The sequence below is a fragment of the Panulirus ornatus genome, chromosome 17, assembly GCF_036320965.1.
Source record: "Panulirus ornatus isolate Po-2019 chromosome 17, ASM3632096v1, whole genome shotgun sequence".
In the NCBI taxonomy this organism is placed as follows: domain Eukaryota; kingdom Metazoa; phylum Arthropoda; class Malacostraca; order Decapoda; family Palinuridae; genus Panulirus; species Panulirus ornatus.
This window is the reverse complement of record NC_092240.1, coordinates 25,466,453-25,490,315: the sequence shown is the minus strand read 5'-3', so window position 1 is coordinate 25,490,315 and position 23,863 is coordinate 25,466,453. Positions and strand designations below refer to the sequence as shown.

General features: G+C 44.7%; 1 protein-coding gene across 1 annotated transcript in view; it reads left to right on the top strand.

Annotated features, from left to right (window-relative positions):
* The window catches only part of LOC139754646 (uncharacterized), a 333,848-nt gene that overhangs the window by 16,439 nt on the left and 293,546 nt on the right, over positions 1–23,863 (top strand). The window contains exon 2 of the mRNA XM_071672166.1: positions 7,125–7,194. Within this exon, the coding sequence (XP_071528267.1) occupies positions 7,125–7,194 (70 nt within the window). The remainder of the gene's footprint in view (positions 1–7,124; positions 7,195–23,863) is intronic.

The window sequence follows — 23,863 nt, the reverse complement described above, 5'->3', positions numbered from 1 at the left end:
GAAGTGGGAGAAGACGTGTGGATCAGGTGTTTGCTTTGAAAAATGTATGTGAGAAATACTTAGAAAAGCAAATGGATTTGTATGTAGCATTTATGGATCTGGAGAAGGCATATGATAGAGTTGATAGAGATGCTCTATGGAAGGTATTAAGAATGTATGGTGTGGGAGGCAAGTTGCTAGAAGCAGTGAAAAGTTTTTATCGAGGATGTAAGGCATATGTACGAGTAGGAAGAGAGGAAAGTGATTGGTTCTCAGTGAAATGTCAGTTTGCGGCAGGGGGCGTGATTTCTCCATGGTTGTTTAATTTGTTTATGGATGGGGTTAGGGAGGTGAATGCAAGAGTTTTGGAGAGAGGGGCAAGTATGCAGTCTGTTTTGGATGAGAGGGCTTGGGAAATGAGTCAGCTGTTGTTTGCTGATGATACATCGGTGGTGGCTGACTCGGGTGAGAAACTGCAAAAGCTGGTGACTGAGTTTGGTAAAGTGTAAGAAAGAGGAAAGCTGAGAGTAAATGTGAATAAGAGCAAGGTTATTATGTACAGTAGGGTTGAGGGACAAGTCAATTGGGAGGTAAGTTTGAATGGAGAAAAACTGGAGGAAGTGAAGTGCTTTAGATATCTTGGGGGTGGATTTGGCAGCGGATGGAACCATGGAAGCAGAAGTGAATCACAGGGTAAGGAGGGGGCGAAGGTTCTGGGAGCGTTGAAAGATGTGTGGAAGGCGAGAACATTATCTCGGAAAGCAAAAATGGGTATGTTTGAAGGAATAGTGGTTCCAACAATGTTAAATGGTTGCGAGGCGTGGTCTATAGATAGAGTTGTGTGGAGGAGTGTGGATGTGTTGGAAATGAGCTGTTTGAGGACAGTGTTTGGTGTCAGGTAGTTTGATAGAGTAAGTAATGAAAGGGTAAGAGAGATGTGTGGTAATAAAAAGAGTGTGGTTGAGAGAGCAGAAAAGGGTGTTTTGAAATGGTTTGGTCACTTGGGGAGAACGAGTGAGGAATGATTGACAAAGAGGATATATGTGTCAGAGGTGGAGGGAACGAGAAGTGGGAGACCAAGTTGGAGGTGGAAGGATGGAGTGAAAAACTTTTGAGCGATCGGGGTCTAAACATGCAAGAGAGTGAAAGGCTTGCAAGGAAGAGAGTGAATTGGAACGATGTGGTATACCGGGGTCGACGTGCCGTCAATAGATTGAATTAGGGCATGTGAAGCGTCTGGGGTAAACCATGGAAAGTTTTGTGGGGCCTGGATGTGGAAAGGGAGCTGTGGTATCGGTGCATTATACATGACAGCTAGAGACTGAGTATGAACGAATGGAGCCTTTGTTGTCTTTTCTCCGCGCTACCTCGCGCACATGCGGGGGGAGGGGGTTGTCATTTCACGTGTGGCGGGGTGGCGACGGGAATGATTAAGGACAGCAAGTATGAATTATGGAAATGTGTACATATGTATATGTCTGTGTGTGTATATGTATGTATACGTTGAAATGTATAGGTATGTATAGGTGCGTGTGTTGACGTGTATGTATATACATGTGTTACATATACATATACTTGAAAGTTGGTGGCTAGTTATGGAGTGGTTTGGATGGATTTACACCGAGTATGTATATATATATATATATATATATATATATATATATATATATATATATATATATATATATATATATATAATTTTTATTATACTTTGTCGATGTCTCCCGCGTTAATGAAGTAGCGCAAGGAAACAGGCGCTAGAATGGCCCAACCCACCCACATACATATGTATATACATAAACGCCCACACACGCACATATACATACCTATACATTTCAACGTATGCATACATATACAGAGACATACGCATATACACACGTACATATTCATACTTGCTGCCTTCATCTATCTCGTCGCCACCTCGCCACACATGAAATGGCACTACCCTTCCCCCGCGCACGCTCGAGGTAACGCTAGGAAGACAAGAAAGGCCACATTCTTTCACATTCAGTCTCTAGCTGTCATGTATAATCCACCGAAACTACAGCTCACTTTCCACATCTAGGCCCCACAAAACTTTCCACGGTTTACCCCATACGCTTTTCATGCCCTAGTTCAATCCGTCGACAGCGCGTCGACCCCGGTATACCACATTGTTCCAATTCACTATCCCTTGCACGCTTTTCAACCTCCTGTATGTTTAGGTCCCGATCGCTCAAAATCTTTCTCACTCCATCCTTCCACCTCCTATTTGGTCTCTCACTTCTCCTCGTTCCCTCCACCTCTGACACATGTATCCTCTTTGTCAATCTTTCCTCACTCATTCTCTCCATGTTACCAAACCATTTCAATACACCCTATTCTGGTCTCTCATCCACACTTTCTACTACCACACATCTCTCTTACCCTTTCATTACTTACTCGATTAAACCACCTAACATCACATTTTGTCCTCAGACATCTCATTTCCAACACATCCACCCTCCTGCGCACAACCCTATCTAAAGTTCATGCCTCGCATCTATATGATATTGTTGGTACCACTATTCCCTCAAACATACCCATTTTTGCTCTCCGAGATAACGTTCTGTCCTTCCACATTCTTCAGCGCTTCGAGAACCTTCGCCCCCTTCCCCACCCTGTGACTCACTTCCGCTTCCATGGTTCCATCCGCTGCCAAACCCACTCCCAGATATCTAAAACACTTCACTTCTTCCAGTTTTTCTGCATTCAAACTTACCTCCCAATTTACTTGTCTCTTAACCGTACTGAACCTAATAACCTTGCTCTTATTCACATTTACTCTCAGCTTTCTTCTTTCACACACTTTACCAAACACAGTCACCAACTTTTGCAGTTTCTCACCCGAATCAGCCACCAGCGCTGTATCATCAGCGAACAACAACTGACTCACTTCCCAAGCCCTCTCATCCACGACAGACTACATACTTGCCCTTCTCTCTGAAACTCTTGCATTCACTTCCCTAAGAACCCCATCCATAAACAAATTAAACAACCATGGAGACATCACGCACCCCTGCTGCTAACCGACATTCACTTGGAACCAATCACTTTCCTCTCTTCCATCTCGTACACATGCCTTACATCCTTGATAAAAGCTTTTCCCTGCATCTAGCAATTTACCTCATATATTCTTAATACCTTCCACAGAGCATCTCTATCAACTCTACCATATGCCTTCTGCAGATCCATAAATACTGTTTGTCCGTATACCATAACTATAATTGAGGATTTTCTCAAGCTGCCTTGAGAGTTGTTATATATATAAAGTTCCAGGATATTTAGTTACAGTGGGTTGTCTATACACAGTGCGTTGGTTATATGAAGTGGGTCGTCTGCACATAGTGGGTTGTCCGTACACAGTGGGTTGTCAGTACTCAATGGGTTATCTCTACTCATTAGGTTGGCTGTACATAGTGGGTTGACTGTACATAGTGGATTGACTGTATATAGTGGGATGACTGTATATAGTGGGTTGACTGTACATAGTACAATGATTGTATATAGTGGGTTACCAATACATAGTGGGTTAACTGTGTTTAGTGGATTGATTGTACATAGTGGGTTGACTATACATAGCGGGTTGGCTGTACATAGGGAATTAACTGTACATAGTGGGTTGACTGTACACAGTAGGTTGCCTGTCCATACACAGTTGGGGTGGCACCACGCCTGGACCCAGCGATGGATGATGAGGGAGCGAGGACTCCTACCGACTATCCGCTGGTTCATATACGAGATGGGAAGGCAACTGTGTGACCCACTGCACGCAGGCACTGCCGTCCAATTTGATTTCAGTCTGACGACAGATTGAGTATTGATTCATAACGGGAAGACTATACAGTACAAGGAACAGCCAATCGTAAATCCTGAGAGGCAAGATTGGAAATATTGAGAGCCGAAATTACTGTTACATGCAGACAACCTGCTCCAGTCACTACAACAAGCAATCTGACCCAGTCACTACAGCAGGCAACCTGCTCCAGTCACTACAGCAGGCAACCTGCTTCTGTCACTACAGCAGGCAACCTGCTCGTCACCACTAACAAGGAATCAAAACGCGACTAAAAGCAACAGCTGGACGGATCTAATCCAACCCTCAAGTAACGTGTTGCAGCTCGACACTGTAGGAAGCACCTCAGCCGTTGTAGGAAGCACCTCAGCCACTGTAGGAAGCCCCTTAGCCACTGTAGGAAGCCCCTTAGCCACTGTAGGAAGCCCCTTAGTCACTGTAAGAAGCACCTGTGCCACTGTAGGAAGCACCTCAGCTACTGTAGGAAGCGCCTTTGCCACTGTAGGAAGCACCTCATCCACTGTAGGAAGCACCAAAGCCACTGTAGGGAACACCAGCCACTGTAGGAAGCAACTCAGTCATTGTTCCATTCGCTGCCATATCCACTCCCAGGTCTCAGAAACGCCCCACTTCGTCCAAGTTTTCTTCATTCATGCTCACACCCCAGGCTAACCCGTCCCTCAATCCTGCTGAACCTAAAACCTTGCTTTTGTACGCATTTGCTTTAATGTTCCTCCTTTCACACACACTCACAAACTCAGACACTAAAATCTACGGTTTCTCACTCGAATTTGCCACTAGTGCTGTATCATAAGCAAACAATTGCCAGGCGCCATCACACCCTACAGACTGCATACTCGCCCCTCCTCCATTACACACCGAAAATTCTAGCTAACTACAAAACAATACAGTCAACCCCTTTTCAGTCGCCTTGCCACATTTTATCATTTGCAAGTCTTTCGCCACCTCTTCTCTCTTCACTCGACCACTCTCCATGACTACCTGTTGCCACTTCCCAAGTTTACCCTTCGCTGATGTTCCCATTTGTTCTCTTGTTTTTCTCACTTACAACTTTCCAAATCATTTAATTTTTCCTGAAGTTTACTGATAATCTCTCACCGCCACTCCCTTTTGCCCTCTTTTTCGACCCCGTGGCTTCCCCTTGAACTCCTACACTTTTCTCTGTGGGTACCCACCACACACCCCTCTCTTCTCTTTCACCAGCAATTTTATTTCGTCATCTCACCAATCACTACCCATCTCGAACCTGCCCACCTCCCACGTATCGCATACCACACACTTCTCTCGCACATGCCAGCACTAATTTCCCAAATACCTCCCATTCCTCACTCATTTCCCTTGTTTCGTTTACTTTCACATCTACAGATCTTCACCGTCCCCCACCACCACCACCGTGTGATAATCAGACAATCCACCAGCTTCCTCCCTGTTTTTATAGGGTGGTTAGAGGAAAGGAAGAAGAGGCGGGACAAGGGAGGAGATAGTCTAAAATGGTAGAGGGAATGGAAGTGTGTGGAGATGTCTGGTGGAAGTGTTCTGATATGTGTGGGTAACTTTTTGGAAGCGTGTTTTTTTGGTGTCTTATTTATGTAACCACGGCAGACTGTGGGTGTGTATGTATTCGTATTGTATTTTTTTCTTTCATTTTTTTTTAGGAGGTTCACTAAGCTAAGCTGAACACTTTGTTCAGTTTGAGCATCGATGACCGACTGGATCCTCCCTAAGTGCTCTGAGGCTTCGAGGGAACCATGTATGTTCCATGTTTGTACTGTTGGCCAAATGTCGGATTTGTCCGAGTTTTTTCTGTCTTTCATTTTTGGTCTTTCATGCTATTGTTGTTGTTTTTTTTCTCTCACTGATGGGGTATTTTTCTTTAGTGATGAATCGTATCCTCTGTAACTCCAGCATGCGCCATTTGGAGGCGAGGAACGGTGGTGTAGGTGAGAGTAAGTTGGGACAGATATCATCTTGGCCTTCACTACGTGTAGTTTATAGTTCTCTGGAAGGTGGCAGAACTTAGATAGACTGATCAGGACCGCTTTTTCTTGTGCAAATCTTTTGTTGATATATCATCAAACCTCTTGATGTGAGTGTGTGACCCAGGATTATGTGTTATCATGTTTCTCATTACGATCATGTTGTCTTGCATTCTTCCAAGGACTACTGTACTAGACCTAGTTATATTCTTATCTTCCATTCCTTTCCGAATGTGTTTGGTCTGGTTGCTCCTGACTGTATGAGACGAGTATATGTTCTGGAAGTGAGTTGTTCCAGACTACTATTCTGAGTGGCGTTATCGGCACAGATGTCCATGCTCATGGCACCAACTGGTGAATGTATGTCAGCTGTGTGAGTTATGAATGGTTCTGGTGACAGGGCGCTGCCCTGGGGTACCCCGCTTAGTAGAAGGAACTCAGGTGACGTTGCAGAGTTGATGATGGTTTCTGCTGTGCGTCGGATGTAGTAATTAATGTTGTAGGCCGATTGTCCATACTCTGTCAAAGGCTTTGCTGAGGTTTCTGTGTATAAGTGTGCAATTTACCCTTGTCCTTTGGCGATAGCCAGTTTTTCTGCCGCAGTCGCGTTTGCTGGGGCGGTGGATTTGTAACGCCAGGAGCCGCGTTGAGTAAGGTTATAGAGGTTATTGTTTACAGGGTGTCCTCCTAACCTTAGCTTCGTCATTATTGTTTACAGGGTGTCCTCCTAACCTTAGCTTCGTCATTATTGTTTACAGGGTGTCCTCCTAACCTTAGCTTCGTCATTATTGTTTACAGGGTGTCCTCCTAACCTTAGCTTCGTCATTATTTCCAAAAAGTTTCCTTGGGATTTCTAGGAGGGTTGTGGCACTGGAGTTCCTTGCGTAGGATCGTCGGTGTCCACGTGTTTTACTGAAGTCGTTTTTGAGGCAGCTTACTCCTAGACTCGTCTCCTCGTTCCCTGGGTTGAGAGTTCTTGAGTTTTCTGGATGGCTGGCGAGAGCCAGACAGAACCCGGCTGCCACTTGAGAGGCCAGTCGGGTCGGGCTGAGTGTGGTGGTGTGGGAGGGGATGGTTCATCCACTGGTCCGACCCGGCCAGTCGGTTATTCACGTGTCGTGGTCTTGGTTATGGTCCGTGTGGTCTTCAGGCCCGCGTTGGTGGTCACGAACGCCGTTTGTTCAGGAATTCTGGTGCCACACCAGAATTCTCTCTCTCTCTCTCTCTCTCTCTCTCTCTCTCTCTCTCTCTCTCTCTCTCTCTCTCTCTCTCTCTCGTACTAGCAGATAATGCGTCCTGGTAAGCATCTAAAGTGTTGACGACTTGTGTTTCAGGGAGACGTGTGGCGGCGGCCGACACGTGGTCCACGTCCAGGACAACACCGTCTCCATCACCAACATCAAGGTAACCCCCCCGCCTCACACCACCCCTTCCCTCACCCCACCTAACCTACCTTCCCCCGTCCCACCGCCTTCTAGAATCATTCTACAGTATATATTAGTGTGGCCCTGTATATCATTATGCACTTATAACTTTATGACCCATATATATATATGTATATATATATATATATATATATATATATATATATATATATATATATATATATATATATATATATATATATATATATATATATATATATATATATATATATATATATATATATATATATATATATATATTTTTTTTTTTTTTTTTTTTTTTTTTGCTTTGTCGCTGTCTCCCGCGTTTGCGAGGTAGCGCAAGGAAACAGACGAAAGAAATGGCCCAACCCACCCCCATACACATGTATATACATACGTCCACACACGCAAATATACATACCTACACAGCTTTCCATGGTTTACCCCAGACGCTTCACATGCCTTGATTCAATCCACTGACAGCACGTCAACCCCGGTATACCACATCGCTCCAACTCACTCTATTCCTTGCCCTCCTTTCACCCTCCTGCATGTTCAGGCCCCGATCACACAAAATCTTTTTCACTCCATCTTTCCACCTCCAATTTGGTCTCCCTCTTCTCCTCGTTCCCTCCACCTCCGACACATATATTCTCTTGGTCAATCTTTCCTCACTCATTCTCTCCATGTGTCCGAACCATTTCAAAACACCCTCTTCTGCTCTCTCAACCACGCTCTTTTTATTTCCACACATCTCTCTTACCCTTACGTTACTTACTCGATCAAACCACCTCACACCACATATTGTCCTCAAACATCTCATTTCCAGCACATCCATCCTCCTGCGCACAACTCTATCCATAGCCCACGTCTCGCAACCATACAACATTGTTGGAACCACTATTCCTTCAAACATACCCATTTTTGCTTTCCGAGATAATGTTCTCGACTTCCACACATTCTTCAAGGCTCCCAGAATTTTCGCCCCCTCCCCCACCCTATGATCCACTTCCGCTTCCATGGTTCCATCCGCTGCCAGATCCACTCCCAGATATCTAAAACACTTCACTTCCTCCAGTTTTTCTCCATTCAAACTCACCTCCCAATTGACTTGACCCTCAACCCTACTGTACCTAATAACCTTGCTCTTATTCACATTTACTCTTAACTTTCTTCTTTCACACACTTTACCAAACTCAGTCACCAGCCTCTGCAGTTTCTCACATGAATCAGCCACCAGCGCTGTATCATCAGCGAACAACAACTGACTCACTTCCCAAGCTCTCTCATCCACAACAGACTGCATACTTGCCCCTCTTTCCAAAACTCTTGCATTTACCTCCCTAACAACCCCATCCATAAACAAATTAAACAACCATGGAGACATCACACACCCCTGCCGCAAACCTACATTCACTTAGAACCAATCACCCTCCTCTCTTCCTACACGTACACATGCCTTATATCCTGGATAAAAATTTTCACTGCTTCTAACAACTTGCCTCCCACACCATATATTCTTAAAACCTTCCACAGAGCATCTCTATCAACCCTATCATATGCCTTCTCCAGATCCATAAATGCTACATACAAATCCATTTGCTTTTCTAAGTATTTCTCACATACATTCTTCAAAGCAAACACCTGATCCACACATCCTCTACCACTTCTGAAACCACACTGCTCTTCCCCAATCTGATGCTCTGTACATGCCTTCACCCTCTCAATCAATATCCTCCCATATAATTTACCAGGAATACTCAACAAACTTATACCTCTGTAATTTGAGCCCTTACTCTTATCCCCTTTGCCTTTGTACAATGGCACTATGCTCGCATTCCGCCAATCCTCAGGCACCTCACCATGAGTCATACATACATTAAATAACCTTACCAACCAGTCAACAATACAATCACCCCCTTTTTTAATAAATTCCACTGCAATACCATCCAAACCTGCTGCCTTGCCGGCTTTCATCTTCCGCAAAGCTTTTACTACCTCTTCTCTGTTTACCAAATCATCTTTCCTAACCCTCTCACTTTGCACACCACCTCGACCAAAACACCCTATATCTGCCATTCTATCATCAAACACATTCAACAAACCTTCAAAATACTCACTCCATCTCCTTCTCACATCACCACTACTTGTTATCACCTCCCCATTTGCGCCCTTCACTGAAGTTCCCATTTGCTCCCTTGTCTTACGCACTTTATTTACCTCCTTCCAGAACATCTTTTTATTCTCCCTAAATTTTAATGATACTCTCTCACCCCAACTCTTATTTGCCCTTTTTTTCACCTCTTGCACCTTTCTCTTGACCTCTTGTCTCTTTCTTTTATATATCTCCCACTCAATTGCATTTTTTCCCTGCAAAAATCGTCCAAATGCCTCTCTCTTCTCTTTCACTAATACTCTTACTTCTTCATCCCACCACTCACTACCCTTTCTAATCAACCCACCTCCCACTCTTCTCATGCCACAAGCATCTTTTGCGCAATCCATATATATATATATATATTTTTTTTTTTCATACTATTCGCTATTTCCCGCGATAGCGAGGTAGCGTTAAGAACAGAGGACTGGGCCTTTGAGGGAATATCCTCACCTGGCCCTCTTCTCTGTTCCTTCTTTTGGAAAATTAAAAAAAAAAAAAAGAGATTGAATATATATATATATATATATATATATATATATATATATATATATATATATATATATATATATTTATTCATTTATTTTATTTTGCTTTGTCGCTGTCTCCCGCGTTAGCGAGGTAGCGCAAGGAAACAGACGAAAGAATGGCCCAACCCGCCCACATACACATGTATATACATACACGTCCACACACGCAAATATACATACCTATACATCTCAATGTACACATATATATACACACACTGACATATACATATATACATAATTCATACTGTCTGCCTTTATTTGTTCCCATCGCCACCCCGCCACACATGGAATAACAACCCCCTCCCCCCTCATGTGTGCGTGGTAGCGCTAGGAAAAGACAACAAAGGCCCCATTCGTTCACACTCAGTCTCTAGCTGTCATGTAATAATGCACCGAAACCACAGCTCCCTTTCCACATCCAGGCCCCACACACTTTCCATGGTTTACCCCAGACGCTTCACATGCCCTGGTTCAATCCATTGACAGCACGTCGACCCCGGTATACCACATCGTTCCAATTCACTCTATTCCTTGCACGCCTTTCACCCTCCTGCATGTTCAGGCCCCGATCACTCAGAATCTTTTTCACTCCATCTTTCCACCTCCAATTCGGTCTCCCACTTCTCCTCGTTCCCTCCACCTCTGACACATATATCCTCTTGGTCAATCTTTCCCCACCCATTCTCTCCATGTGACCAAACCATTTCAAAACACCCTTTCTGCTCTCTCAACCACACTCTTTTTATTTCCACGCATCTCTCTCACCCTTACATTACTTACTCGATCAAACCACCTCACACCACATATTGTCCTCAAACATCTCATTTCCAGCACATCCACCTCCTGCGCACAACTCTATCCATAGCCCACGCCTCGCAACCATATAACATTGTTGGAACCACTATTCCTTCAAACATACCCATTTTTGCTTTCCGAGATAATGTTCTCGACTTCCAAACATTCTTCAAGGCTCCCAGAATTTTCGCCCCCTCCCCCACCCTATGATTCACTTCCGCTTCCATGGTTCCATCCGCTGCCAGATCCACTCGCAGATATCTAAAACACTTTACCTCCTCCAGTTTTTCTCCATTCAAACTTACCTCCCAATTGACTTGACCCTCAACCCTACTCTACCGAATAACCTTGCTCTTATTCACATTTACTCTTAACTTTCTTCTTTCACACACTTTACCAAACTCAGTCACCAGCTTCTGCAGTTTCTTACATGAATCAGCCACCAGCGCTGTATCATCAGCGAACAACAACTGACTCACTTCCCAAGCTCTCTCATCCACAACAGACTGCATACTTGCCCCTCTTTCCAAAACTGTTGCATTTACCTCCCTAACAACCCCATCCATAAACAAATTAAACAACCATGGAGACATCACACACCCCTGCCGCAAACCTACATTCACTTAGAACCAATCACCCTCCTCTCTTCCTACACGTACACATGCCTTATATCCTGGATAAAAAATTTTCACTGCTTCTAACAACTTGCCTCCCACACCATATATTCTTAAAACCTTCCACAGAGCATCTCTATCAACTCTATCATATGCCTTCTCCAGATCCATAAATGCCACATACAAATCCATTTGTTTCTCTAAGTATTTCTCAAATACATTCTTCAAAGCAAACACCTGATCCACACAACCTCTACCACTTCTGAAACCACACTGCTCTTCCCCAATCTGATGCTCTGTACATGCCTTCACCCTCTCAATCAATAATCTCCCATATAATTTACCAGGAATACTCAACACACTTATACCTCTGTAATTTGAGTACTCACTCTTATCCCCTTTGCCTTTGTACAATGGCACTATGCAAGCATTCCGCCAATCCTCAGGCACCTCACCATGACTCATACATACATTAGATAACCTTACCAACCAGTCAACAATACAGTCACCCCCTTTTTTGATAAATTCCACTGCAATACCATCCAAATCTGCTGCTTTGCCGGCTTTCATCTTCCGTAGAGCTTTTACTACCTCTTCTCTATTTACCAAATCATTTTCCCTAACCCTCTCACTTTGCACACCACCTCGACCAAAACACCCTATATCTGCCACTCTATCATCAAACACATTCAACAAACCTTCAAAATACTCACTCCATCTCCTTCTCACATCACCACTACTTGTTATCACCTCCCCATTAGCCCCCTTCACTGAAATTCCCATTTGCTCCCTTGTCTTACGCACTTTATTTACCTCCTTCCAAAACATCTTTTTATTCTCCCTAAAATTTAATGATACTCTCTCACCCCAACTTTCATTTGCTCTCTTTTTCACCTCTTGCACCTTTCTCTTGACCTCCTGCCTCTTTCTTTTATACCTCTCCCACTCATTTGCACCCTTTCCCTGCCAAAATCGTTCAATTGCCTCTCTCTTCTCTTTCACTAATAATCTTACTTCTTCATCCCACCACTGGCTACCTTTTCTAATCAACCCACCTCCCACGCTTCTCATGCCACAAGCATCTTTTGCGCAATCCATATATATATATATATATATATATATATATATATATATATATATATATATATATATATATATTTATTCATTTATTTTATTTTGCTTTGTCGCTGTCTCCCGCGTTAGCGAGGTAGCGCAAGGAAACAGACGAAAGAATGGCCCAACCCGCCCACATACACATGTATATACATACACGTCCACACACGCAAATATACATACCTATACATCTCAATGTACACATATATATACACACACTGATATATACATATATACATAATTCATACTGTCTGCCTTTATTTGTTCCCATCGCCACCCCGCCACACATGGAATAACAACCCCCTCCCCCCTCATGTGTGCGTGGTAGCGCTAGGAAAAGACAACAAAGGCCCCATTCGTTCACACTCAGTCTCTAGCTGTCATGTAATAATGCACCGAAACCACAGCTCCCTTTCCACATCCAGGCCCCACACACTTTCCATGGTTTACCCCAGACGCTTCACATGCCCTGGTTCAATCCATTGACAGCACGTCGACCCCGGTATACCACATCGTTCCAATTCACTCTATTCCTTGCACGCCTTTCACCCTCCTGCATGTTCAGGCCCCGATCACTCAGAATCTTTTTCACTCCATCTTTCCACCTCCAATTCGGTCTCCCACTTCTCCTCGTTCCCTCCACCTCTGACACATATATCCTCTTGGTCAATCTTTCCCCTCCCATTCTCTCCATGTGACCAAACCATTTCAAAACACCCTCTTCTGCTCTCTCAACCACACTCTTTTTATTTCCACGCATCTCTCTCACCCTTACATTACTTACTCGATCAAACCACCTCACACCACATATTGTCCTCAAACATCTCATTTCCAGCACATCCACCTCCTGCGCACAACTCTATCCATAGCCCACGCCTCGCAACCATATAACATTGCTGGAACCACTATTCCTTCAAACATACCCATTTTTGCTTTCCGAGATAATGTTCTCGACTTCCAAACATTCTTCAAGGCTCCCAGAATTTTCGCCCCCTCCCCCACCCTATGATTCACTTCCGCTTCCATGGTTCCATCCGCTGCCAGATCCACTCGCAGATGTCTAAAACACTTTACCTCCTCCAGTTTTTCTCCATTCAAACTTACCTCCCAATTGACTTGACCCTCAACCCTACTGTACCTAATAACCTTGCTCTTATTCACATTTACTCTTAACTTTCTTCTTTCACACACTTTACCAAACTCAGTCACCAGCTTCTGCAGTTTCTTACATGAATCAGCCACCAGCGCTGTATCATCAGCGAACAACAACTGACTCACTTCCCAAGCTCTTTCATCCACAACAGACTGCATACTTGCCCCTCTTTCCAAAACTCTTGCATTTACCTCCCTAACAACCCCATCCATAAACAAATTAAACAACCATGGAGACATCACACACCCCTGCCGCAAACCTACATTCACTTAGAACCAATCACCCTCCTCTCTTCCTACACGTACACATGCCTTATATCCTGGATAAAAATTTTCACTGCTTCTAACAACTTGCCTCCCACACCATATATTCTTAAAACCTTCCACAGAGCATCTCTATCAACTCTATCATATGCCTTCACCAGATCCATAAATGCCACATACAAATCCATTTGTTTCTCTAAGTATTTCTCAAATACATTCTTCAAAGCAAACACCTGATCCACACAACCTCTACCACTTCTGAAACCACACTGCTCTTCCCCAATCTGATGCTCTGTACACGCCTTCACCCTCTCAATCAATAATCTCCCATATAATTTACCAGGAATACTCAACACACTTATACCTCTGTAATTTGAGCACTCACTCTTATCCCCTTTGCCTTTGTACAATGGCACTATGCAAGCATTCCGCCAATCCTCAGGCACCTCACCATGACTCATACATACATTAAATAACCTTACCAACCAGTCAACAATACAGTCACCCCCTTTTTTAATAAATTCCACTGCAATACCATCCAAATCTGCTGCTTTGCCGGCTTTCATCTTCCGTAGAGCTTTTACTACCTCTTCTCTATTTACCAAATCATTTTCCCTAACCCTCTCACTTTGCACACCACCTCGACCAAAACACCCTATATCTGCCACTCTATCATCAAACACATTCAACAAACCTTCAAAATACTCACTCCATCTCCTTCTCACATCACCACTACTTGTTATCACCTCCCCATTAGCCCCCTTCACTGAAATTCCCATTTGCTCCCTTGTCTTACGCACTTTATTTACCTCCTTCCAAAACATCTTTTTATTCTCCCTAAAATTTAATGATACTCTCTCACCCCAACTCTCATTTGCTCTCTTTTTCACCTCTTGCACCTTTCTCTTGACCTCCTGCCTCTTTCTTTTATACCTCTCCCACTCATTTGCACCCTTTCCCTGCCAAAATCGTTCAATTGCCTCTCTCTTCTCTTTCACTAATAATCTTACTTCTTCATCCCACCACTGGCTACCTTTTCTAATCAACCCACCTCCCACGCTTTTCATGCCACAAGCATCTTTTGCGCAATCCATCACTGCTTCCCTAAATACATCCCATTCCTCCCCTACTCCCCTTACCTCCTTTGTTCTCACCTTTTTCCATTCTGTACTCAGTCTCTCCTGGTACTTCCTCACACAAGTCTCCTTCACAAGCTCACTTACTCTCACCACTCTCTTCACCCCAACATTCTCTCTTCTGAAAACCCCCACAAATCTTCACCTTCGCCTCCACAAGATAATGATCAGACATCCCTCCAGTTGCACCTCTCAGCACATTAAGCATGTACAGAGCATCAGATCGGGGAAGAGCTGTGTGGTTTCAGATGTGGTAGAGGATGTGTGGATCAGGTGTTTGCTTTGAAGAATGTATGTGAGAAATACTTAGAAAAGCAAATGGATTTGTATGTAGCATTTATGGTTCTGGAAAAGGCATATTGTGTGGGAGGAAAGTTGCTAAAAGCATTGAAAAGTTTTTGTCAGGGATGAAAGCCATGTGTACGAGTAGGAAGAGAGGAAAGTAAATAGTTCTCAGTTAATGTTGGTTTGCGGCAGGAGTGCGTGATGTCTCCATGGTTTTTTAATTTGTTTATGGATGGGGTTGTTAGGGAGGTGAATGCAAGAGTTTTGGAGAGAGGGGCAAGTATGCAGTGTTGTGGATGAGAGGGCCTGGGAAGTGAGTCAGTTGTTGTTCTCTGATGATACAGCGTTAGTGGCTGATTCGGGTGAGTAACTGGAGAAGCTGGTGACTGAGTTTGGTTAAAGTGTGTGAAAGAAGAAAGCTTAGAGTAAATGTGAATAAGTGCAAGATTATTATTATTAGGTACAGTAGGGTTGAGGGACAAGTAAATTGGAAGGTAAGTTTGAATGGAGAAAAACTGGAGGAAGTGAAGTGTTTTAGATATATGGGAGTGGATTTGGCAGCGGATGGAACCATGTAGGCGGAAGTGAGTCACATGGTGGGGAAGGGGGCCAAGGTTCTAGGAGCGTCGAAAAATATGTGGAAAGCGAGAACATTATCTCGGAAAGCAAAAATGTGTATGTTTGAAGGAATAGTGGTTCCAACAATGTTGTATGGTTGCGAGGCGTGGGCTATAGATAGAGTTGTGCGGAGGAAGGTGGATGTCTTGGAAATGAGATGTTTGAGGACAATATGTGGTGCGAGGTGGTTTGATCGAGTAAGTAACGTAAGGGTAAGAGAGATGTGTGGTAATAAAAAGAGTGGTTGAGAGAGCCGAAGAGGGTGTTTTGAAATGGTTTGGTCACATGGAGAGAATGAGTGAAGAAAGGTTGACATAGAGGATGTATGTGTCAAAGGTGGAGGGAACGAGGAGAAGAGGGAGACCAAATTGGAGGTGGAAAGATGGAGTGAAAAAGATTTTGAGCGATCGGGGCCTGAACATGCAGGAGGGTGAAAAGCGTGCATGGAATATAATGAATTGGAACGATATGGTATTCCGGGGTCGACGTGCTCCTGGGTAGTTATCGTCGTGAAAATTCGGAGTTGACTTATGGCGGTGCATGAACTCCTTATTCATGATGACCGTGTTGAAGTGTCAGTAACATTATGCTCAGTGTTACCGCTTGGTGAATGAAGCTGTGATCGGCTGTTAGTGTTAGGTAAAGACAGTGTACTTTGTTTAAGTTACATATATATATATATGTATATATATATATATATATATATATATATATATATATATATATATATATATATATATATATATATATATATATTGTGTACTGTGTTTAAGTTGTACTATGTATAGCGTACTGTGTTTAAATTACACATTGTGCTGTGTTTGAGGTATACAGTGTCCTCAGCACAAGGTATACAGTGTATTGTGTTTAAGACTTGCAGTGTGCTGAGTTTAAGCTATACAGTGTACTGAGTTATAGGTATACAGTGTCCTGAGCTTCAGATATACAGTGTCCACATCTTAAGGTATACAGTGTACTGAGTTTCAGGTATATAGTGTCCACAGCTTAAGGTACACAGTGTCCAGAGCTTAAGGTTTAAATTGTACTGTGCTTCAGGTATACAGTGTCCACAGCTTAAGGTATGCAGTGTACTGAGTTTCAGGTATACAGTATCCACAGCTTAAGGTATACAGTGCCCACAGCTTAAGGTGTACAGTGTACTGAGTTTCAGGTATACAGTGTCCAGAGCTTAAGGTATACATTATCCATTGTTTAAGGTATATCATGCCCACAGCTTAAGGTATACAGTGTACAGAGTTTCAGGTATACAGCGTACAGAGTTTAAGGTATACAGTGTCCTAGGGCTTAAGGTATACAGTGTACTGAGTTTCAGGTATACAGTGTACTGAGCTTAAGGTATACATTGTACAGTTTCGAAAGAAAAGATTGGTTTAATCCTTTGGTTTAGTTTTGGTGAACCAAAAAAGTAATCTTGTTGAATGGTAACTCTCCGGATGATTGGTAATATCTTGGGTAAGTGGTATTTACTGAACGATTGGAAGCTTGTTGGATGATGATTGGTAACTTGCTGAACGATTAGAAGCTTGGATGATAATTGGCAACTTGCTGAACGATTGGAAACATGTTGGATTATTGGTAACTTGCTGGACGATTAGAGTTTGTTGGACGATGATTGGTAACTTGCTGGACGATTGGAAACATGTTGGATGATGATTGGTAAGTTGCTGGACGATTAGAGCTCGTTGGACGATGATTGGTAACTTGCTGAACGATTGGAAGCTTGATGGATGATGGCTGGTAACTTGCTGGACGATTGGAAGCATATTGGATGATGATTTGGTAACTTGCTGGACGATTGGAAGCATGTTGGATGATGACTGGTAACTTTCTGGACGGTTGGAAGCATGTTGGATGATGACTGGTAACTTGCTGAACGATTGGAAGCATGTTGGATGATGATTGGTAACTTGCTGAACGATTGGAAGCATGTTGGATGATGATTGGTAACTTAATGGACGACTGGAAGCATGATGGATGATGATCGGTAACTTGCTGGACGATTGAAGCCTGTTGGATGATGATTGGTAACTTGCTGAACGATTGGAAGCTTGTTGGATGATGATTGGTAGCTTGCTGGATGGTTGGAAACATTTTGGAAGATGATTGGTAACTTGCTGAACGATTAGAAACATGTTGGATGATGACTGGTAACTTGCTGAACGATTGGAAGCTTGTTGGATGATGATTGGAAACTTGCTGGACGATTGTAAGCATATTGGATGATGATTGGTAACTTGCTGGATGGTTAAGCATGTTGGATGATGATTGGTAACTTGCTGAACCATTGGAAGCATATTGGATGATGATTGGTAGCTTGCTGGATGGTTAAGCATGTTGGATGATGATTGGTAACTTGCTGAACCATTGGAAGCATATTGGATGATGATTGGTAACTTGCTGGATGGTTAAGCATGTTGGATGATGATTGGTAACTTGCTGGACGATTGGAAGCGTGTTGGATGATGACTGGTAACTTGCTGAACGATTGGAAGCATATTGGATGATGATTGGTAACTTGCTGGATGGTTAAGCATGCTAGATGATGATTGGTAACTTGCTGAACCATTGGAAGCTTGTTAGATGATGATTGGTAGCTTGCTGGATGGTTGGAAGCATATTGGGTGATGATTGGTAACTCGCTGGATGGATGGAAGCTTGTTGGGTGACTAGTGGCTTATTGAGGGACTGGTAGCGTAGTGGATGAGTGTTGATTACCTGGATGAATGGTAGGTTGTTGGATGATGAGTGTCATGTTGATGAACAATGATGGCTCGTGTACTGTTACCTTCCCTCGGTTGATAGCTTGGCATAGTCGGACGTGGGGTTTTTCTACTGGGGCGCTTCACCCCCTCCCTCCCTGTGGGTCACGTCGAGAGCGGAAGGTCTGGAAAAGACGTCGTTCCAGAAGCTTTAGCCAGAGACTGAGGCTTCCTGCTGTAGACTGTGGTTTTCCAGCTGGAGATTGAGACTTCCAGCCAGATTGTTGTGGCTTCCAGACGTAGGTTATGGCTTTCCAGCCAGAGACTAAACTGAGGCTTCCAACCAGAGCTTGGAAGGAACTACGAACTGGAACCTGAAGGAGCTTAGAACTAGAGCCTGAAGAAGCTTCGAACCGGAGCATAAGGTAGCTTCGACGTAAAGCCTGAAGAAGCTTCGTCGTCCCAGAGCCTGATGAATCTCCGAGCCTTAGTATCCTGGGGCTTCGAACCGCAGTCCGGGGGCGCGGGAATTGATCTGGTGTGAACCTGCCCAAATAACGCGGGTTACAGAGACGGAGGCTATTAATACCCGAGCAGGAACCTCCCCCCTTGTCAGACTGGGCTGCCTTGTGTGCTGTGGTGGAGGGGAGGGTGGGTCGTGGTGCTGTGGAGGAGGAGGAGGAGGGTCGTGCTGGTACTTAACGGTGTTGGGGGAAGAATGGAGTGGGAGGGAGGGAGGGAGGAGAATAGAGAAGGGGAAGGTATGGTCACAGTGACGTCGGCGGATGGAACGGCAGGAGGAAGACTGTTCTCGTGTGTGAGCCGACTACCCCGTCTGGAATTCGAACTCTGTTCCCTGAGGTGCGCGGGGCGCTGCGCCTCGCTGACGGGCCGAAGAGCGCGATGTGTCGCTAAGAACGTCGTAAGTGGCTTGCGACCATCGTCGCCTCGCTGTAGACCAGCCAAGGAGGTTGTGGCATCAGAGATGACCTCTTCTCCGGGTACTTGGGAATCTTCGGAATATATAGAATATTTGATATTCACCCCACACCTCTCAGGTTTTCAGACGAATGTATTCTGAGGAATATACGTGCCTCCGTTGGTGGGGCAGCCAGTACCCAAGAAGCATCGGACGTGTCTGTGGCTTGAAAACTTATGCTCGAGTGATGGTATATGGGACGAGGGCCTTGTTTGCTGCCGTACCTGTGCATGTGTAGCCTTGTTTGCTGCCGTACCTGTGCATGTGTAGCCTTGTTTGCTGCCGTACCCGTGCATGTGTAGCCTTGTTTGCTGCCGTACCTGTGCATGTGTAGCCTTGTTTGCTGCCTTACCTGTGCATGTGTAGCCTTGTTTGCTGCCGTACCTGTGCATGTGTAGCCTTGTTTGCTGCCGTACCTGTGCATGTGTAGCCTTGTTTGCTGCCGTACCTGTGCATGTGTAGCCTTGTTTGCTGCCGTACCTGTGCATGTGTAGCCTTGTTTGCTGCCTTACCTGTGCATGTGTAGCCTTGTTTGCTGCCTTACCTGTGCATGTGTAGCCTTGTTTGCTGCCGTACCTGTGCATGTGTAGCCTTGTTTGCTGCCTTACCTGTGCATGTGTAGCCTTGTTTGCTGCCGTACCTGTGCATGTGTAGCCTTGTTTGCTGCCTTACCTGTGCATGTATAGCCTAGTTTGCTGCCGTACCTGTGCATGTGTAGCCTTGTTTGCTGCCGTACCTGTACATGTGTAGCCTTGTTTGCTGCCGTACCTGTGCATGTGTAGCCTTGTTTGCTGCCGTACCTGTGCATGTGTAGCCTTGTTTGCTGCCGTACCTGTGCATGTGTAGCCTAGTTTGCTGCCGTACCTGTACATGTGTAGCCTTGTTTGCTGCCGTACCTGTACATGTGTAGCCTTGTTTGCTGCCGTACCTGTACATGTGTAGCCAGTAATATTATGAATGTCTTCTTGGGTTTCACAGTCTGTCATATTCTTCAGAATGTGTCATGAGTACGTGACATCAGCTTGTAGGCTCTATGATGCTGCTGATGTGAGGAGAGTCTGATCCAAATTTGTGTTGGTGTCCCCGGCAAGTTTATTGTGCACTCCCATGCCCTTCCTGTGAACGGTAGCGCAGAAGGATTACAAGGGTCACAATAGGTCTTCGTCAGAACCCAGTGGGTTGATATTACATGAGATGTTACATTTCGTATTTCATTACATAGTTTTATATGGTAAGTTTTACCGATTGGATACAAAAAGTGGATAAAAACTTAAAATTTCAGGTATCTTGTTGTTAACAGTAAGGTGTTGACATTTGTTGCAGTATTTGTTTAGATATAATCCTAAAAGGCTCCATTTTTTCACATTCTAAGACATAGGGTAAGACATAGTGTTCTAGTTTGTGTCCAAATCTTTGACCACAAACTTTACAATTCACACGGTTAACTTCTCCAGTTAGGCTAGAGCGCCAATAGTAGCTATAGCCTAGCATTAGTGCGGCAGTTACAACATCATGTAAACTGCTCATCTTATTACTTTCCCCATGTACATGTTTTTTTTTTTACTGTGATGGAAAATGTTTTTACTTGTCCTTATCTGAACTCGTCTTCATGCTTCAAAGAGGTCAATTAGTTCCTTTCTAATTACAGTTTTGAGGCTTCTAATTGACCACCCAATGTTGTTTTCAACATTACTAATTGCAACTTTGGCCAAAGCATTAGTTTGTCAAGCTCACGGAGGCTAATATGAAAGGGAATCCATAACAATTTGATTTGAATCCCTTGAGCAATGATGTCTGAGTATTTGTGTCTGGCTTCAGAGACCAGCATGTTACATTCTGATCTCAGGGGGTTAAGAGGTATGCTGCGGCGTGGGGATGAGTCTGGCTGCTATGTAGGATCACTGGTGAGGTGTACAATTGTGGGGGTTTATATTGACTGAAGAGTAGACTGTAGGGATGGACGAAGGGCTGGGGAGTGAGAAGTGCCATGATAGGGATGGATAGCAGTTGATGAGAGAGAGAGGGACGTTGGATGGGCATGACGGCCAAGGGAGACGGCGTGGGTGTCGCTGGAGGATAGGAGAGCCGGTGGAGGGAGGGAGGGAGGGAGGAGGATGTGAGAGTTTCAAGAATGTTCAAAGGTCAGATGGAGTTACGCTCACGTCACTCTTATTCCCGTGATGCCACCGTGTGACTGGGGTAGGGGGGCAACGTGCTCGACTGACCGCTACATCAAGCTGTGTCCTCCAGTTACACTCAGCCACAACACTAGTAGACCTGAGAGTTAGACTGTGTAGTGGTGGTGAGTGAGGAGGCACGTGATGAGTGGAGTGTGTGGCTGAGTGCTGGCGAGGGGTCTCTGGCACTAGAGTGAGGGGAGGCCTGTGCCTCATCACCGTGACTCACGCTGGTGAGTACGAGACATGTTTACTCGCCCCGTCTCGCTCACCTAAGTGCCAACGATGTTGTTCCCCCCCCCCCCTAAAACCCGTGTGACCTGCGTGCACGTGCAGCAAATAACCCTCAACAAGTGAGAGAAATATGAGGGACAACCAGGGCAGAGATGCTCTCCCTTCACCACACGTGACGTCATGCGGTGGATGGCTGTTGAAGTTTGGTTATTTAGTATTGAAATTTAATGAACAGAAACTGATACAGCGTTAGATCACTTACATGGTACAACATCATTATCATCATTATCTCTTGCTCAACAAGGTGCAGGAACATAGCGAGAAGACTATCACAACCACCCAGGATGGGTGGTAATTGTTAATGTGGTCACAGCAGTACACAGTGTACGAAACGAAGATACGTCAGCACTGGAGAAACAGAATGTACAAAACAAGGACTTCACCTCATATTAAGGAACTTAGGATAATTGAGGCAGAATCCAGAAATCGGTCTACGTCACTTGCGGGTGGCTTCCCTGAGACGCCTTATTATTCATCGTTCATTGAACAGAGCTTGATAGTGTTACATCATTCACGTGGTACAACAGTAGCAGTAGCAGCTCCTGTGCATAACATGGTGCAGGAGCATGATCAGAAGACGATCACAACCACCCGGTATCATATAGTCCACAGTCTCTGGTTTTGGGACACTCCGTCAGGCAATGGTGGAGTGTGTGTGTTCGTCCTGGGCACGTAGCCGGCACCTGGTATGTACTGGTGGTGGGGCTTGTGTCCCCCGCCAGAGGTATGGGTAACCAATCCTCATCCTTGGCGATCGCGATCTGTGCGCGTCTTCCTCGAACTTTCCTGTAGTCAATGTTATGGCGCTCGTGAGACGCGGCAATAGTGTTGAGAGTGTTGCTTGTCGAAGTGCCAGTATTGACTCGTTGTCCGTATCCTGTCTGCAGTCTCGTGTCCAGGATTCTGCAGATATGCCGAACGGAGAGGTGAACATCACAGTCAATCTGATCTCTGGTGAGGTGGTGGTGGCAAGGTTAGCTATATGACCCGCTGCCTCGTTTCCTGTGATGCCAGTGTGAGAAGGGGCCCATAGAAAGGAGATTTTGTGATCATCTTCCCCATCTTCGGCGAGGAGTTTTCTTATATCCCCAACTAGGTCTCTGTTGGTTGGGTTCCTGCTTGTAAGAGACTCTCAGACTGTCTGACACGACGGCCGTGGTGTGCCTGCCCGAGCTTCCTAGCCTCTCTCACAGCCAGGAAGATTACTCGAGTCTCGGACGTTGTGGTGGAGGAGGTGTCTGGCAGACGGACTGCGGAAACCTTCTCTGGTGTGCTCGAGTTTCTTCTGTAGTGGACCACGCCCGACCCGGCGCGACTATCTTCATGTAGACTGCCATCACGGTAAAGAATGTCGTGTGGTTTCGGAGAGTCATGGAGTGTACTAGAGAAGTGGGATTTAATGAACTGTAAATTCGTGTCGTGTTTGTTGTTCGGTAAACTCATATATGGATTTGTGGGGTTGTGATGTTCCATGGTGTCGGTGGTTGTAGGGAAACGGTTGGTGCTAGAAACACCTGAGCCTGAAGTGAATCCATTTTTCTTGTAATGGTTCTGATCCACCCAAGTCGTAGTATTACGTTGGCTTTCATCTACCAGTTAGGGTGTGATTACCTCTCTGTTGTTAGGTAGTCTGAACACTCTAAGGAAATGAGTCAAAGCCATTTGAATGATCCTCTCCGTGATGGGAGGTAGACCCAGTTCAAGCCTCAAGGCATGAGGTTTGACATTACGAATACAGCCGAGGATATTCCTCATTGCCTCATTCAGAATAGTCTCAGTTTGATTCAGCTGTTTAGGGGAAAGCATAAGTATCGCAGGCGCTGAGTAATCGAAGA